The following is a 19,503-nucleotide window of genomic DNA, read 5'->3' as shown; positions in this document are numbered from 1 at the left end:
CTGAGCCCATGCAGGGATTTCACTACAGAATCATGTCTGTTTTTAACACAGTGGCCCCTGAGGGCCCCTCCAGCCTCGTCCCTTCTCTCAGAGAGTCTGCTGATGATTTTCTGGATTGTAGAGGAGATTCAGAGTCTGAATCAGGGGATGTAAGATGTGCCAAGAGGTTGTGCAATATGCCAGTATGCCACTGCTGCCAGAAGTTTGCTTTTTATGTAGATGTAGGAAATTGTTAGATTGATATGCTGCTGCTACAGAACGTAATGTTACGTGTTCTGTATGATCTTTCTGTATGTATTTATTGATTTTGTAACTGTGGGACAGGAAATATTTCCCTACAGGGACATTAAAGTCTATCTTATCTTAGTCTGAGGAACATTTTTCTGAAATGATTCCCTGAGTTTTAGACTCAGTTTTTTCACATATCAGTGAACCTCTGCCCATCTTTCCTCCTGAGAGACTCTGCCTCTCTAGAATGCTCCTTTTATACCCAGTCATGTGACTGACCTGTTGATAATTAACCCGTTAGTGTTAAAATGCTCCTGCAGCTGTTTTTCATTAGTACCTCTTACTTTCCAGCCTTCTGTTGTCCCGTCCCTACTTTTCTGAGAAGCTCATATTTTCCTGAAATGTTGAAATGTCAGGTTAACTCTGATAGGTTGAGGTTCAGATCAGATCTGAGATCAGCCAATCACTGACCTCCGTTGTTGTTTACGGTGTCCCAGCTTTTTTGGAACGGGGGTCCTGAATATTATGTAGCACTGGTTTTAGGACACCAACAACGACTCTGTTCCTGACCCAGGACCAGACGTGGATCAGACCTCAGACCTCTTCACGGTTCCTGGGTCTGATCAAACCAACCAGACTGCGGGGTCAGGTCCAGGAAGCAGCCTAAGCTCACATGAAGGATCATGGTTTTGAGGAGGTCTTTAGAGGCTGCAGGATTACTGGGGATCAGACCCGCCTCAGTCTCAGGTCCTCTTACTCACAGGGACGGGGTTCATTGTCTGTCCAGGACTCTGGTGCTGAACTGATGGAACAGCTCAGTCATGGGGGTCTGTTGGACTCTAATGAGTTTTTCAGAGGTCTGAGGATCCCCTGATCCCGTGCAGGTCCCCATCTGGGGTCCAGGGAGCCCTCTGTCACTGAGTCTATGTGGGCCAAATGATCCAGATCCCTGAAAGAGTCTGAACTCCTCTCAGAGCTGCTCTGTTCCACCCACAGGAGCCCACGACGCCCCGGACAGACAGAAGCGTCCCAGACCTCCCACTGCCCCCCCCCCCCGCTGTAGGAGGAGGGGCTCAGCTTATAGATCTGTATAGACCAGATCCCCTTCCTCCAGACTGCTGTCTCTTTGATCCCGCAGCTGACGTCACCGCGTGCACCCTCCTCCTCCCGCATGGGCGCGCACGCAGGCGGACGCTGTGTGTGTTACGTGTGCGCGCTGGAGGCTTTTTTGTTCGCAGTCTGGAGCGCTCGGAGCGTCAGAGGGCTCAGGGACCGCAGAGGAGCAGCACGCACCAGGACCCGCATTGCTGAGACTAAAGTTCACCATGGAGGACCAGCTGCTCTGCTGCGAGGTGGACTCCATCAGGAGAGCCTACCAGGACGTGAACCTGCTCACGGACCGAGTCCTGCACACCCTGCTGCGCGCGGAGGAGAACTACCTGCCGTCTCCGAACTACTTTAAATGCGTGCAGAAAGAAATAGTCCCGAAAATGAGGAAGATCGTCGCCACATGGATGTTAGAGGTACTCCGGTAGACCAGCTCCGATCACTGATGAATGTGTGCGCGTGAGAGCGTCAGTGTGCGTTATGTTACATAAACAGAGAGAAAAGTCTGTCCCCGTGAGTTCTGGGTGGTCCTCCAGCCTCCTCCAGCAGACCAGGGCTGCATTCAGCCCCCTGATCCAGAACCACAGTGACCCCCCATTTATTCTCACCTGGGTTTTATCGGAGGGGCCAACATGTGCCAAATATTCACAAATAAAAGCGATGTACACGTATGCAGTCCGGCCCGTGCCAGTATTACGCGCCATCTTTGTTGTCGCGCACGAGGAGGATTTTAATGTCATTAAAAATGTGCAGGAGCCTGAAAAGTGACAGTGAGAGAGGAGAACCGGGCTGGAACGGTTCTTTATGATTTTAATGTTCTGCTGGCTTCGCCGCGGCTCCTTCGGCTCTTTTCTGCGTCTTAAAGCAGTCTGAGTCTGCGCGGAGCTGCTCTGCCCGCGAGGAAAAATCCGCATTTTATTAAAAAATCAAAGTGTGAAGTCAAATCAAACTGTCGGCTTTGATAGTCCGGATAATTCTGCACATTTACATGCACTTTTGAGCCACACTATTTCAGCGCTTCTATTTTAAATTAATTTTTGAAGCTGCGCAGGGAGCAGCCGAGGAGAGCACGTGAACGCACCTCCGCCTCAGAAATGATTTTTATAAAATCCACAACGATCACAACTCGACTCTTCTGACTCCTATCCGATCAGGTAATCGATGAGGATCATTTCCATGCCGCTTCCGCTCATCCTGCTAATTTTTCTACATTTTTAAATATTTTTTGAAAAGATGACGAAGTTGAAATTAGAGAGTGAAACTTGCATGGACGCCACCTTTGTGTCTCCGATAGAACTGACTGCGAACTCACTCATCTCTGCTGCACGGACAGCATCAGGCAAAGCTGGACGGACCGGGCTCCGAGGGGCCTCCGGACCCGACCCTGATAGCTGGGCGTCAAATATATAGGTCTACAGTTCCCCTCGGTGATCCGGATCTGGCTTTGGGCTGCGAGTCCGCTCCAGAAAGTGAATTTAACGGCTTCAAATGGATTTTAATTCACTTCAGTCCCTGTGGAGGACCCCTGGCCCCAACATCAGGGTCGTAGCCCCTCAGAAATCCCCCATACGTCCTCAAACCGGTCTAAGGCTGGTACGGGAGACCCTATGGACAGACTGGAACTATGAGCGGGGGGGTACTGTGTGCTAAAATGGATCATAAATTCAAGTGTTAATTTTCTGCAGAAGTAAGCGTCGGTTTTGATCCTGGCCTGCAGACAGGTTCAGGTCTGACAGAGTCCGGGTTCTGCTGCAGATCCGTCTGATATTTGAGCCCTGATATTTCAGAGAAGACAGGGTGAAAATGTTCCTCCTGTCTCTGAGACTGCATGCTGCTGAATGACGAAGGGCCTGGCTTCAGTCTGCCTGCGGCCTCCAGAGCACCCAGACCGCCCCGGCTGCAGGCGTCTTCAGTTTTCAGGACAAATTCATGTTTGATGTAAACCTTAGTTTTATGGTTAATTTTAGACTCTGACAGTCTGAGCAGGATCGCGCTGAAAGCTTTAATAATGACTGAGTTTGCCTTTTTTTACCTGAGTGATGAGGATGAGAGAGCAGCTGTGAAAACGCTCGAGTCCTTCTGTCTGCTTCCTACTCTCAGATTTGATTCCATTGGATCTGAATTATTGTTGCTGCCGTTTGTTCTCTGAATGTTCTAGAAGCCTTCAGACAGCTGTAAGTAACCGGCCTCTCCCTGCAGGTGTGTGAGGAGCAGAAGTGCGAGGAGGAGGTGTTTCCACTGGCTATGAACTATTTGGACAGATTTTTGTCGGTGGAGGCCACCAGGAAGAGCCGGCTGCAGCTGCTGGGAGCCGCCTGCATGTTCCTCGCATCCAAGATGAAGGAGACGGTTCCTCTGACGGCCGAGAAGCTCTGCATCTACACCGACAACTCGGTACACCCCGGAGAACTGCTGGTAATTCACCTGAGCACACGTCATGTTATGGGGGGGGGTCTATTAGAACAGCTTCAATAGAACAACTTCAGTAGAACAGCTTCAGTAGAACAGCTTCAATAGAACAGCTTCAGTAGAACAGCTTCATTAGAACAGCTTCAGTAGAACAGCTTCAGTAGAACAGCTTCAGTAGAACAGCTTCAATAGAACAACTTCAGTAGAACAGCTTCAATAGAACAACTTCAGTAGAACAGCTTCAGTAGAACAGCTTCAGTAGAACAGCTTCAGTAGAACAGCTTCAATAGAACAGCTTCAGTAGAACAGCTTCAGTAGAACAGCTTCAGTAGAACAGCTTCAATAGAACAGCTTCAGTAGAACAGCTTCAGTAGAACAGCTTCAATAGAACAGCTTCAGTAGAACAGCTTCATTAGAACAGCTTCAGTAGAACAGCTTCAGTAGAACAGCTTCAGTAGAACAGCTTCAATAGAACAACTTCAGTAGAACAGCTTCAATAGAACAACTTCAGTAGAACAGCTTCAGTAGAACAGCTTCAGTAGAACAGCTTCAGTAGAACAGCTTCAATAGAACAGCTTCAGTAGAACAGCTTCAGTAGAACAGCTTCAGTAGAACAGCTTCATTAGAACAACTTCAGTAGAACAGCTTCAATAGAACAACTTCAGTAGAACAGCTTCAGTAGAACAGCTTCAGTAGAACAGCTTCATTAGAACAGCTTCAGTAGAACAGCTTCAGTAGAACAGCTTCAGTAGAACAGCTTCATTAGAACAGCTTCAGTAGAACAGCTTCATTAGAACAGCTTCATTAAAACAGCTTCATTAGAACAGCTTCAGTAGAACAGCTTCATTAGAACAGCTTCAGTAGAACAGCTTCATTAGAACAGCTTCAGTAGAACAGCTTCAGTAGAACAGCTTCAGTAGAACAGCTTCATTAGAACAGCTTCAGTAGAAAAACTTCTTTAGAACAGCTTCAGTAGAACATCTTTACTAGAACAGCTTCAGTAGAACAGCTTCAGTAGAAAAACTTCATTAGAACAGCTTCAGTAGAACAGCTTCAATAGAACAACTTCAGTAGAACAGCTTCAATAGAACAACTTCAGTAGAACAGCTTCAGTAGAACAGCTTCAGTAGAACAGCTTCAGTAGAACAGCTTCATTAGAACAGCTTCAGTAGAACAGCTTCAGTAGAACAGCTTCAATAGAACAACTTCAGTAGAACAGCTTCAATAGAACAACTTCAGTAGAACAGCTTCAGTAGAACAGCTTCAGTAGAACAGCTTCAGTAGAACAGCTTCATTAGAACAGCTTCAGTAGAACAGCTTCATTAGAACAGCTTCAGTAGAACAGCTTCAGTAGAACAGCTTCAGTAGAACAGCTTCATTAGAACAGCTTCATTAGAACAGCTTCAGTAGAACAGCTTCAGTAGAACAGCTTCAATAGAACAACTTCAGTAGAACAGCTTCATTAGAACAGCTTCATTAAAACAGCTTCAATAGAACAGCTTCAGTAGAACAGCTTCAGTAGAACAGCTTCATTAGAACAGCTTCAGTAGAACAGCTTCATTAGAACAGCTTCAGTAGAACAGCTTCAGTAGAACAGCTTCAATAGAACAACTTCAGTAGAACAGCTTCAATAGAACAACTTCAGTAGAACAGCTTCAGTAGAACAGCTTCAATAGAACAACTTCAGTAGAACAGCTTCAATAGAACAACTTCAGTAGAACAGCTTCAGTAGAACAGCTTCAGTAGAACAGCTTCATTAGAACAGCTTCAGTAGAACAGCTTCATTAGAACAGCTTCAGTAGAACAGCTTCAGTAGAACAGCTTCAGTAGAACAGCTTCATTAGAACAGCTTCAGTAGAACAGCTTCATTAGAACAGCTTCAGTAGAACAGCTTCATTAGAACAGCTTCAGTAGAACAGCTTCAGTAGAACAGCTTCAGTAGAACAGCTTCATTAGAACAGCTTCAGTAGAACAGCTTCATTAGAACAGCTTCATTAAAACAGCTTCATTAGAACAGCTTCAGTAGAACAGCTTCATTAGAACAGCTTCAGTAGAACAGCTTCATTAGAACAGCTTCAGTAGAACAGCTTCAGTAGAACAGCTTCAGTAGAACAGCTTCATCAGAACAGCTTCAGTAGAAAAACTTCTTTAGAACAGCTTCAGTAGAACATCTTTACTAGAACAGCTTCAGTAGAACAGCTTCAGTAGAAAAACTTCATTAGAACAGCTTCAGTAGAACAACTTCTTTAGAACAGCTTCAGTAGAACAGCTTCAATAGAACAACTTCAGTAGAACAGCTTCAATAGAACAACTTCAGTAGAACAGCTTCAGTAGAACAGCTTCAATAGAACAACTTCAGTAGAACAGCTTCAATAGAACAACTTCAGTAGAACAGCTTCATTAGAACAGCTTCAGTAGAACAGCTTCAGTAGAACAGCTTCAGTAGAACAGCTTCATTAGAACAGCTTCAGTAGAACAGCTTCATTAGAACAGCTTCAGTAGAACAGCTTCATTAGAACAGCTTCAGTAGAACAGCTTCAGTAGAACAGCTTCAGTAGAACAGCTTCATTAGAACAGCTTCAGTAGAACAGCTTCATTAGAACAGCTTCATTAAAACAGCTTCATTAGAACAGCTTCAGTAGAACAGCTTCATTAGAACAGCTTCAGTAGAACAGCTTCATTAGAACAGCTTCAGTAGAACAGCTTCAGTAGAACAGCTTCAGTAGATCATCTTCATTAGAACAGCTTCAGTAGAAAAACTTCTTTAGAACAGCTTCAGTAGAACATCTTTACTAGAACAGCTTCAGTAGAACAACTGCAGTAGAAAAACTTCATTAGAACAGCTTCAGTAGAACAACTTCTTTAGAACAGCTTCAGTAGAACAGCTTCAGTAGAATAGCTTCAGTAGAAAAACTTCATTAGAACAGCTTCAGTAGAACAACTTCTTTAGAACAGCTTCAGTAGAACAGCTTCATTAGAACAGCTTCAGTAGAACAGCTTCATTAGAACAGCTTCAGTAGAACAGCTTCAGTAGAACAGCTTCAGTAGAACAACTTCATTAGAACAGCTTCAGTAGAACAACTTCTTTAGAACAGCTTCATTAGAACAGCTTCATTAGAACAGCTTCAGTAGAACAGCTTCAGTAGAACAGCTTCAGTAGAACAGCTTCATTAGAACAGCTTCAGTAGAACAGCTTCATTAGAACAGCTTCATTAAAACAGCTTCAGTAGAACAGCTTCAGTAGAACAGCTTCATTAGAACAGCTTCAGTAGAAAAACTTCATTAGAACAGCTTCAGTAGAACAACTTCTTTAGAACAGCTTCAGTAGAACAGCTTCAGTAGAACAGCTTCAGTAGAAAAACTTCATTAGAACAGCTTCAGTAGAACAACTTCTTTAGAACAGCTTCAGTAGAACAGCTTCATTAGAACAGCTTCATTAAAACAGCTTCATTAGAACAGCTTCAGTAGAACAGCTTCATTAGAACAGCTTCAGTAGAACAGCTTCAGTAGAACAGCTTCAGTAGAACAACTTCATTAGAACAGCTTCAGTAGAACAACTTCTTTAGAACAGCTTCAGTAGAACAGCTTCAGTAGAACAGCTTCAGTAGAAAAACTTCATTAGAACAGCTTCAGTAGAACAACTTCTTTAGAACAGCTTCAGTAGAACAGCTTCATTAGAACAGCTTCATTAAAACAGCTTCATTAGAACAGCTTCAGTAGAACAGCTTCATTAGAACAGCTTCAGTAGAACAGCTTCAGTAGAACAGCTTCAGTAGAACAACTTCATTAGAACAGCTTCAGTAGAAAAACTTCTTTAGAACAGCTTCAGTAGAACATCTTTACTAGAACAGCTTCAGTAGAACAACTTCTTTAGAACAGCTTCAGTAGAACAGCTTCAGTAGAACAGCTTCAGTAGAAAAACTTCATTAGAACAGCTTCAGTAGAACAACTTCTTTAGAACAGCTTCAGTAGAACAGCTTCAGTAGAACAGCTTCAGTAGAAAAACTTCATTAGAACAGCTTCAGTAGAACAACTTCTTTAGAACAGCTTCAGTAGAACAGCTTCAGTAGAAAAACTTCAGTAGAACAGCTTCATTAGAACAGCTTCAGTAGAACAGCTTCAGTAGAACAGCTTCAGTAGAACAACTTCTTTAGAACAGCTTCAGTAGAACAGCTTCAGTAGAAAAACTTCAGTAGAACAGCTTCATTAGAACAGCTTCAGTAGAACAGCTTCAGTAGAACAACTTCAGTAGAACAGCTTCAGTAGAACAGCTTCATTAGAACAGCTTCAGTAGAACAGCTTCAGTAGAACAGCTTCAATAGAACAGCTTCAGTAGAACAGCTTCAGTAGAACAACTTCAGTAGAACAGCTTCAGTAGAACAGCTTCAGTAGAACAGCTTTACTAGAACAGCTTCAGTAGAACAACTTCATTAGAACAGCTTCAGTAGAACAGCTTCAGTAGAACAGCTTCAGTAGAACAGCTTCAGTAGAACAGCTTCAGTAGAACAGCTTCATTAGAACAGCTTAGTAGAACAGCTTCAGTAGAACAGCTTCAGTAGAACAGCTTCAGTAGAACAGCTTCATTAGAACAGCTTAGTAGAACAGCTTCAGTAGATCATCTTCATTAAAACAGCTTCAGTAGAACATCTTCATTAAAACAGCTTCATTAGAACAGCTTCAGTAGAACAGCTTCATCAGAACAGCTTCATCGGAACAGCTTCAGTAGAACTGCATTATTAGAACAGCTTCAGTAGAACAGCTTCAGTAGAACAGCTTCATCAGAACAGCTTCATCAGAACAGCTTCATCAGAACAGCTTCAGTAGAACAGCTTCATCAGAACAGCTTCATCAGAACAGCTTCAGTAGAACAGCTTCAATAGAACAGCTTCATTAGAACATCTTCAGTAGAACAGCTTCAATAGAACAGCTTCATTAGAACATCTTCAGTAGAACAGCTTCAATAGAACACCTATATTAGAACAGCTTCAGTAGAACTGCATTATTAGAACGGCTACATTAGTACAGCTTCAGTAGAACTGCATTATTAGAACAGCTTCAGTAGAACAGCTTCAGTAGAACAGCTTCATTAGAACATCTTCAGTAGAACAGCTTCAATAGAACAGCTTCATTAGAACATCTTCAGTAGAACAGCTTCAATAGAACACCTACATTAGAACAGCTTCAGTAGAACAGCTTCAGTAGAACTGCATTATTAGAACAGCTACATTAGAACAGCTTCAGTAGAACAGCTTCAGTAGAACTGCATTATTAGAACAGCTTCATTAGAACAGCTTCAGTAGAACAGTTCCAGTAGAACTGCATTATTAGAACAGCTTCAGTAAAACAGCTTCATTAGAACAGCTTCAGTAGAACAGCTTCAGTAGAACTGCATTATTAGAACAGCTTCATTAGAACAGCTTCAGTAGAACTGCATTATTAGAACAGCTTCATTAGAACAGCTTCAGTAGAACGGCTTCAGAAGAAAAACTTCATTAAAACAGCTCATGTAGAACAGCTTCAATAGAACAGCTACATTAGAACAGCTTCATTAAAACAGTTTCAGTAGAATGGCTTTACTAGAACATCTTCAGTAGAACAGCTTAGTAGAACAGCTTCATTAAAACAGTTTGAGTAGAATAGCTTTACTAGAATATCTTCAGTAGAACAGCTTAGTAGAACAGCTTCAGTAGAACAACTTCATTAAAACAGCTTCATTAGAACAACTTCAATAGAACAGCTACATTAGAACAGCTTCATTAGAACAGCTTCAGTAGAACAGCTTCAGTAGAACAGCTTAGTAGAACAGCTTCATTAGAACAGCTTCAGTAGAACAGCTTCAGTAAAACAGCTTCATTAGAACATCTTCAGTATAAAAACTTTAGTAGAACATCTTCATTAAAACAGCTTCAGAAGAAAATCTTCATTAAAACAGCTTCATTAGAACAACTTCATTAGAACAGCTTCATTAGAACAGCTTCAGTAGAACAACTTCATTAGAACAGCTTCAGTAGAACAGCTTCAGTATAAAAACTTCAGTAGAACAGCTTCATTAAAACAGCTTCATTAGAACAACTTCATTAGAACAGCTTCAGTAGAACATCTTCAGTATAAAAACTTCAGTAGAACAGCTTCATTAAAACAGCTTCATTAGAACAGCTTCAGTAGAACAACTTCATTAGAACAGCTTCAGTAGAACATCTTCAGTATAAAAACTTCAGTAGAACATCTTCATTAAAACAGCTTCATTAGAACAGCTTTACTAGAACAGCTTCAGTAGAACAGCTTTACTAGAACAGCTTCAGTAGAACAACTTCATTAGAACAGCTTCAGTAGAACAGCTTCAGTAGAACAACTTCTTTAGAACACCTTCAGTAGAACAACTTCTTTAGAACAGCTTCAGTAGAACAGCTTCAGTCGAACAACTTCATTAGAACAGCTTCAGTAGAACAGCTTAGTAGAACAGCTTCAGTAGAACAGCTTCAGTAGAACAGCTTCATTAGAACAGCTTCATTAGAACAGCTTCAGTAGAACAGCTTCATTAGAACAGCTTCAGTAGAACAGCTTCAGTAGAACAGCTTAGTAGAACAGCTTCAGTAGAACAGCTTCAGTAGAACAGCTTCATTAGAACAGCTTCATTAGAACAGCTTAGTAGAACAGCTTCAGTAGAACAGCTTCAGTAGAACAGCTTCAGTAGAACATCTTCAGTATAAAAACTTCAGTAGAACATCTTCATTAAAACAGCTTCATTAGAACAGCTTCAGTAGAACAGCTTCATCAGAACAGCTTCATCAGAACAGCTTCAGTAGAACAGCTTCATCAGAACAGCTTCATCGGAACAGCTTCATCGGAACAGCTTCAGTAGAACAGCTTCATTAGAACAGCTTCAGTAGAACAGCTTCAGTAGAACAGCTTCATTAGAACAGCTTCAGTAGAACAGCTTAGTAGAACAGCTTCAGTAGAACAGCTTCAGTAGAACAGCTTCATTAGAACAGCTTCAGTCGAACAACTTCATTAGAACAGCTTCAGTAGAACAGCTTAGTAGAACAGCTTCAGTAGAACAGCTTCAGTAGAACAGCTTCATTAGAACAGCTTCATTAGAACAGCTTCAGTAGAACAGCTTCATTAGAACAGCTTCAGTAGAACAGCTTCAGTAGAACAGCTTAGTAGAACAGCTTCAGTAGAACAGCTTCAGTAGAACAGCTTCATTAGAACAGCTTCATTAGAACAGCTTAGTAGAACAGCTTCAGTAGAACAGCTTCAGTAGAACAGCTTCAGTAGAACATCTTCAGTATAAAAACTTCAGTAGAACATCTTCATTAAAACAGCTTCAGTAGAACATCTTCTTTAAAACAGCTTCATTAGAACAGCTTCAGTAGAACAGCTTCATCAGAACAGCTTCATCAGAACAGCTTCAGTAGAACAGCTTCATCAGAACAGCTTCATCGGAACAGCTTCAGTAGAACAGCTTCATTAGAACAGCTTCAGTAGAACAGCTTCAGTAGAACAGCTTCATTAGAGCAGCTTCAGTAGAACAGCTTCAGTAGAACTGCATTATTAGAACAGCTTCAGTAGAACAGCTTCAGTAGAACAGCTTCATTAGAACATCTTCAGTAGAACAGCTTCAATAGAACAGCTTCAGTAGAACAGCTTCAGTAGAACAACTTCAGTAGAACAGCTTCAGTAGAACAGCTTCAGTAGAACAGCTTTACTAGAACAGCTTCAGTAGAACAGCTTCAGTAGAACAGCTTCAGTAGAACAGCTTCAGTAGAACAGCTTCAGTAGAACAGCTTCATTAGAACAGCTTAGTAGAACAGCTTCAGTAGAACAGCTTCAGTAGAACAGCTTCATTAGAACAGCTTAGTAGAACAGCTTCAGTAGATCATCTTCATTAAAACAGCTTCAGTAGAACATCTTCATTAAAACAGCTTCATTAGAACAGCTTCAGTAGAACAGCTTCATTAGAATAGCTTCATTAGAACAGTTTCAGTAGAACAGCTTCATTAGAAAAGCTTCAATAGAACAGCTTCAATAGAACAGCTTCAGTAGAACAGCTTCATCAGAACAACTTCATTAGAACAGCTTCAATAGAACAGCTTCAATAGAACAGCTTCAATAGAACAGCTTCAATAGAACAGCTTCTTTAGAACAGCTTCATTAGAACAGCTTCAATAGAACAACTTCAGTAGAACAGCTTCATTAGAACAGCTTCAATAGAACAGCTTCAGTAGAACAGCTTCATTAGAACAGCTTCAATAGAACAGCTTCAGTAGAACAGCTTCATTAGAACAGCTTCAATAGAACAACTTCAGTAAAACAGCTTCAGTAGAACAGCTTCAATAGAACAACTTCAGTAGAACAGCTTCAGTAGAACAGCTTCAATAGAACAGCTTCAGTAGAACAGCTTCATTAGAACAGCTTCAATAGAACAGCTTCAGTAGAACAGCTTCATTAGAACAGCTTCAATAGAACAACTTCAGTAGAACAGCTTCAGTAGAACAGCTTCATTAGAACAGCTTCAATAGAACAGCTTCAGTAGAACAGCTTCATTAGAACAGCTTCAATAGAACAACTTCAGTAGAACAGCTTCAGTAGAACAGCTTCATTAGAACAGCTTCAATAGAACAACTTCAATAGAACAGCTTCAATAGAACAGCTTCATCAGAATAGCTTCATTAGAACAGTTTCAGTAGAACAGCTTCATTAGAAAAGCTTCAATAGAACAGCTTCAATAGAACAGCTTCAGTAGAACAGCTTCATCAGAACAACTTCATTAGAACAGCTTCAATAGAACAGCTTCAGTAGAACAGCTTCAATAGAACAGCTTCAATAGAACAGCTTCAGTAGAACAGCTTCAGTAGAACAGCTTCATTAGAACAGCTTCAATAGAACAGCTTCAATAGAACAGCTTCAGTAGAACAGCTTCAATAGAACAGCTTCAGTAGAACAGTTTCAGTAGAACAGCTTCATTAGAAAAGCTTCAATAGAACAGCTTCAATAGAACAGCTTCAGTAGAACAGCTTCATCAGAACAACTTCATTAGAACAGCTTCATTAGAACAGTTTCAGTAGAACAGCTTCAATAGAACAGCTTCATCAGAACAACTTCATTAGAACAGCTTCAATAGAACAGCTTCAGTAGAACAGCTTCATTAGAACAGTTTCAGTAGAACAGCTTCATTAGAAAAGCTTCAATAGAACAGCTTCAATAGAACAGCTTCAGTAGAACAGCTTCATCAGAACAACTTCAGTAGAACAGCTTCAGTAGAACAGCTTCAATAGAACAACTTCAGTAGAACAGCTTCAATAGAACAGCTTCAGTAGAACAGCTTCAATAGAACAGCTTCAATAGAACAGCTTCTTTAGAACAGCTTCATTAGAACAGCTTCAATAGAACAACTTCAGTAGAACAGCTTCATTAGAACAGCTTCAATAGAACAGCTTCAGTAGAACAGCTTCAGTAGAAAAACTTCAGTAGAACAGCTTCAATAGAACAGCTTCAGTAGAACAGCTTCAATAGAACAGCTTCAGTAGAACAGCTTCAATAGAACAGCTTCAATAGAACAGCTTCTTTAGAACAGCTTCAATAGAACAGCTTCAGTAGAACAGCTTCAGTAGAACAGCTTCAATAGAACAACTTCAGTAGAACAGCTTCAATAGAACAGCTTCAGTAGAACAGCTTCAATAGAACAGCTTCAATAGAACAGCTTCTTTAGAACAGCTTCATTAGAACAGCTTCAATAGAACAACTTCAGTAGAACAGCTTCATTAGAACAGCTTCAATAGAACAGCTTCAGTAGAACAGCTTCATTAGAACAGCTTCAATAGAACAGCTTCAGTAGAACAGCTTCATTAGAACAGCTTCAATAGAACAACTTCAGTAAAACAGCTTCAGTAGAACAGCTTCAATAGAACAACTTCAGTAGAACAGCTTCAGTAGAACAGCTTCAATAGAACAACTTCAGTAGAACAGCTTCATTAGAACAGCTTCAATAGAACAGCTTCAGTAGAACAGCTTCATTAGAACAGCTTCAATAGAACAACTTCAGTAGAACAGCTTCAGTAGAACAGCTTCATTAGAACAGCTTCAATAGAACAGCTTCAGTAGAACAGCTTCATTAGAACAGCTTCAATAGAACAACTTCAGTAGAACAGCTTCAGTAGAACAGCTTCAATAGAACAGCTTCAGTAGAACAGCTTCATTAGAACAGCTTCAATAGAACAGCTTCAGTAGAACAGCTTCATTAGAACAGCTTCAATAGAACAACTTCAGTAGAACAGCTTCAGTAGAACAGCTTCATTAGAACAGCTTCAATAGAACAGCTTCAGTAGAACAGCTTCATTAGAACAGCTTCAATAGAACAACTTCAGTAGAACAGCTTCAGTAGAACAGCTTCATTAGAACAGCTTCAATAGAACAACTTCAATAGAACAGCTTCAATAGAACAGCTTCAGTAGAACAGCTTCAATAGAACAGCTTCAGTAGAACCAGTTCAGTAGAACAGCTTCAATAGAACAGCTTCAATAGAACAGCTTCTTTAGAACAGCTTCAATAGAACAGCTTCAGTAGAACAGCTTCAGTAGAACAGCTTCAATAGAACAACTTCAGTAGAACAGCTTCAATAGAACAGCTTCAGTAGAACAGCTTCAATAGAACAGCTTCAATAGAACAGCTTCTTTAGAACAGCTTCATTAGAACAGCTTCAATAGAACAACTTCAGTAAAACAGCTTCAGTAGAACAGCTTCAATAGAACAGCTTCTTTAGAACAGCTTCATTAGAACAGCTTCAATAGCCCAACTTCAGCAGAACAGCTTCAGTAGAACAGCTTCAATAGAACAGCTTCAGTAGAACAGCTTCATTAGACCAGCTTCAATAGAACAGCTTCAGTAGAACAGCTTCATTAGAACAGCTTCAATAGAACAACTTCAGTAGAACAGCTTCAGTAGAACATCTTCAGTGGAACAGCTTCAATAGAACAACTTCAGTAGAACAGCTTCAGTAGAACAGCTTCATTAGAACAGCTTCATTAGAACAGCTTCAATAGAACAACTTCAGTAAAACAGCTTCAATAGAACAGCTTCAATAGAACAGCTTCATCAGAACAGCTTCATTAGAACCGTTATTTATCACTGAGCTGACTGTTTTTTGACCGAGCCAATCAGTGAGGGAGTCAGAGGTGTAACCAGATGGAGCTCACAGCCCGATTGGTTCCTCACATTCTCATGGTGGCTGCAGGCGGCTCTCATTTCATGATTGAGCTCACTGACTGCCAGGCAAACAGGAGCTCACAGCACCCCCCTGTGGCCATTGAGCAGCACAGACACTGAGAGCTTCAGAGGCGGAGACAGTGTTCTCATGCACGGGTAAAAAGCTGCATTTGACTTTAATGTGCAGATAGAAACTATAGGAAACAAGGAGGGACATTTGAAGGCTGAGCAGCAGGGTCCAGATTTGTGCGTCCCAACAGTCTAGACTGTATAAAATGGACAGAGCTGATTGGCTGATCTTCTCTCTCTCCTCAGCAAATGGAGCTGCTGGTTCTGAACAAACTGAAGTGGGATCTGGCTTCAGTCACGCCTCACGACTTCATTGAGCACTTCCTGTCCAAGCTGGAGATCCACCCGTCCACCAAGCAGATCCTTCGGAAACACGCACAGACCTTCGTGGCTCTGTGTGCCACAGGTTGGACACCTCTCTCATTAGACATCAGTGTAGACCGGTGCTGCCTGACCCTGTCCCGTAGAAACATTTACAGAAACGCCACTGTGGCTAACGAAGGGTTAAACCAGAGCAGCGCTGCTTTCACCCATGTTCAGTGTCTCACTCATTCTCTGGGTTTCTTCCACAGACGTAAACTTCATTGCCAGTCCTCCGTCCATGGTGGCGGCGGGCAGCGTGGTGGCAGCGGTTCAGGGACTCTACCTGAAGAGCCAGAACACCTCCCTTTCCTCCCAGAACCTCACCAACTTCCTGTCCCAGGTCATCCGCAGCGACCCGGTAAGAACCGCTCAGCTCATGTGTGAATGTGGAGAAGATGCTCAGGCCTGGTCCACATGTAGGCAGGACAACAGAGACCCCCCCCCCCCACCATTACCACTACCCTATGGGTCTCCATACGTAGATTAGTGAAATGATGACGGTTCCATAGAAGAAGAAAGTTATCAGCTGCCATGTAGAAGTAACTTACAGCTAATAATACTAACTCCACATTAGTGATGCCAGTGGGTACCAGGGTTGTGATGCTTGTCATTGCTCCCCGTTGCTCACTGTCCCTCCGTCTCTCTCAGGACTGTCTTCGGGCCTGTCAGGAGCAGATCGAGTCCCTGCTGGAGTCCAGCCTGCGGCAGGCTCAGCAGCACGCTGTCAGCACGGAAAGCAAGCGCGTGGACGAGGACGTGGACCTGTCCTGCACCCCCACAGACGTCAGAGACATCAACATCTGAAGGACGGACCGCCGCGCTGCTCTGTGACCTTATGATGGAGGGAAAGCTGTCTACTGAGGGCCCAGTTTAGGGACGGGGGTGCCTTATCTGAACTCAGCCCGCCCCCTGCCCCCCCCCCCCCCACCTGCCAACATGGCTGACATTTAACCTACATGTCAGAAACAAGATGGGACATAGCACCCCCTGCCTCTCACTCACCCCGCAACAAAACCCAAAGTCTTATTTCCTCCAGCACCAACCCCCCCTGCGGGAAAGAAAGAAAAAGAGAGAGAGGTGGCGAGCTGCGTGGGCTGGAGCCACGCCCCTCGTTTCTCCTCCAGAATGACTGTAGGAATCTATTCACAGACTCCACTGACCGGCCTGAGCGTGTGCAGTAGGTCTGTCCACGTCTGACTCTGATCCAGGGAGGAGCTAATCTCATTTTCTTCTGTTTCCACCGCCTGTCCAAGCTCCTGACATATCCCAGCATGCTTTTCTTTAGTCACTTTATGATCTCTGACATTAGACCTTCCCTTTAAAGTGTCTGACGCAGCGTTTGACCGCTCGCCAGCTTGTTTCACAACATCTAACTGTTGCACAAATAAGCAGGGCGGTCCACAGGCCGTCACAGGGCTGGGCGAAGATCTGCAGGAGCGTTCATGCAATGCATGCACTGGTATGGATTAAAGACCGCAACCATGCAGTCATGCAGCCATGTAGTCATGTAGTCATGCAGCCATGTAGTCATGCAACCATGTAGTCATGTAGTCATGCAACCATGTAGTCATGTAGTCATGCAACCATGCAGCCATGCAGTCATGCAGCCATGTAGTCATGTAGTCATGCAACCATGCAGCCATGCAGTCATGCAGCCATGTAGTCATGCAACCATGTAGTCATGTAGTCATGCAACCATGCAGCCATGCAGTCATGCAGCCATGTAGTCATGCAACCATGCAGTCATGCAACCATGGAACCATGCAGCCATGTAGTCATGCAACCATGGAACCATGCAGCCATGTAGTCATGCAACCATGGAACCATGCAGCCATGTAGTCATGCAGCCATGGAACCATGCAGCCATGCTCGATGGAGTCAGCGAGTAGAGTCCATTCCAAACATCCCTGCCTCTCCAGAACAGTCTTATCTGTGCAGCACCAGTCCATTCCATCCTCTGAGCTGCACAGGTAGGAGGCAGGTCGTCGTTACTGCCAACCTGAGCAGTTTTCATGGTTGCTTCTTAATTCTTCTTCTAGGTAGATCTGAAAACCAACTACAGCCAACAAACGGCAACTGTAAAAGTTGCCAACTATGGCTGACTATTTGGCAAAATTAGAGGGAAATAGCCCCCAACAACTCCAGCTTCACCAACATTCCATCTCCTGACTTAAAAGAGTCATCCCAGTCTAACCCAATCAGGGATGGAATCAGGATGGTCATGTGTCCAGTTGTATTCGCCCAGCCCTACACTTTACTGCCCCCCCCCCCCAGTTTAACCATTCCAACTCTAAAAAAGAAAAAAAGCACTTTTGGTCAGCGCTGCTGGTCGTCTGAAAAAAATCACCGTTTTAAAACCAACATGTCAAAGGAGCGGGCCGTCGGTGGGCCAGGTGTCTGCAGGTGGAGCGGTGCTCTGATTGGACATGAGAGGGACCTGAATCTGTTCTGAAAACCAGACTGAATGCTGCTCGTCGTGCCGTAAACCCTCACAGAGCCGCCGTTCTTCTGATGCTGCCTCACGGGTCGGATTTTAGTCTGGCCGGTGTTTCAGACCGGCAGTGATGTCCCACTTCCCTCCCTGTAGAGGTCCAAGCATAAAAAGAAGTATTATAGCTGAAATAATACTTTATTTTTATATAGTATTATTTATTTTTCTAGCTCGTCGTCTCCCCCTGCTGTCCTGAAAATCCGTCAAACGAAAAACCGGCCTGGATCAGCAGGACGGCTCAGACGCTCTGGCTCACGGATCCTTGGAGAAAAGTGTCGAGACTGTTGAAATGATTTTGCACATAAAGGGGGGGCTGTGTTTCATGGAGGGACTAAGAGGAGCTGAAAGACAGCAGAAGAGGCAGAATGGGGAAGAATCAACACAGAGGTGTGTCTTCATGCTGTAGGGTTCCTGTCAGGGTTCCTGCACGGGAAGGGAAGATGGACAAGTGTCTCTGCAGACCCAGATCCTTAATGTGTAGGAACCTGCAGTAGGAACCTGCAGTAGGAACCTGAAGTAGGAACCTGCTCTAAGAGCCTACTGTAGGACCCGGCTCTTGGTTTCTGATTGTTCATCACGGATAGAGAGTAGAAGGTGAAACACTCCTTGTTTCCGCTGCTATAGAGAAAAATCCCAGCTACGTGTTTTTGAAAAAAGACAAAAATGAAACAGAAAGGATGAAACGATGCTTTTCTCTTGTTGTTTGCTGCTACTTTTTTATACATGTCAATATACTGCCATTTTAGGGTTGAATTTTCTCATAGAAAATCGTGTTATTGACATCCTCATTTATATGTAGACTCTATGTGTTTTGTTGAGAATGACTTTGAATATTTTCAGAATGATTCCAAAAAAAGGAAAGCTGTACAGAAATGCTTTGATCCAGGATACCTCATGTGACAGTCCATGCTATCTCTGATCTCTAGTCTCTTATTGTGGACTTCTTCTCTGATTCTAGTGTTGGCTCTGTTAGGATGTCAGAATGGTGCCATAACAGAAAATGGGATCTGTATTACTCTGTTGAGTGTTAAGCTGTCTCGCTAAAAGAGACTTTATCCCCCTCTAGGCCCATAGCGGCCTACTCTCCTCCCCTTTTTATATTTATAAAAGAAAGATGGCTTTGTGCTCCGATTCTCAGACCGTCAGTCCGTTGTACATAGATCCAGTAAGCCATAGACGACTCTTCTTTTGTTTTTATGAATCATTCCACACACTCATGTCAACTGGGACAAACGGTGTGTTCATATCTGTGTCAGCTACACAATAAAACCATCAATTAGACCACGCTGTCTGATCCTTCACTCACTCCCAATGACTTCCCCTTTATAGGTGCAAGGTTTGGAATGCAGCCGCTTAAAGCTGCTGCAGGGTATAGGGGTTAAGGGTTAGGGGTTAGGGGTAAGGGGTTAAGGGTTAGGGGTTAGGGGTAAGAGGTAAGGGATTAAGGGTTAGAGGTTAGGGGTTAGGGGTAAGGGGTTAGGGGTTAAGGGTTAGGGGTTAGAGGTAAGGGGTTAAGGTTAGGGGTTAGGGGTAAGAGGTAAGGGGTTAAGGATTGGGGGTTAGGGGTTAGGGGTAAGAGGTAAGGGGTTAAGGGTTAGAGGTTAGGGGTAAGGGGTTAAGGGTAAGAGGTA

At 43.0% G+C, this 19,503-nt stretch overlaps 1 protein-coding gene across 1 annotated transcript; it reads left to right on the top strand.

Annotated features, from left to right (window-relative positions):
- The first annotated feature begins 1,481 nt into the window (after positions 1 to 1,481).
- On the top strand, positions 1,482 to 19,136 carry ccnd1 (cyclin D1). Its single transcript, XM_041791306.1, has 5 exons — positions 1,482 to 1,751; positions 3,535 to 3,750; positions 15,265 to 15,424; positions 15,591 to 15,739; positions 16,030 to 19,136. Exons 1-5 carry the CDS (start codon positions 1,554 to 1,556, stop codon positions 16,183 to 16,185), a joined length of 879 nt encoding a protein of 292 aa, XP_041647240.1. The 5' UTR covers positions 1,482 to 1,553; the 3' UTR covers positions 16,186 to 19,136.
- The last annotated feature ends 367 nt before the right edge of the window (positions 19,137 to 19,503 follow it).

This window comes from Cheilinus undulatus, linkage group 1 (genome assembly GCF_018320785.1).
Source record: "Cheilinus undulatus linkage group 1, ASM1832078v1, whole genome shotgun sequence".
NCBI classification, from domain to species: Eukaryota; Metazoa; Chordata; class Actinopteri; order Labriformes; family Labridae; genus Cheilinus; species Cheilinus undulatus.
Note: the sequence above shows the minus strand (reverse complement) of the source record. Positions and strands in the feature narration are given on the sequence as shown.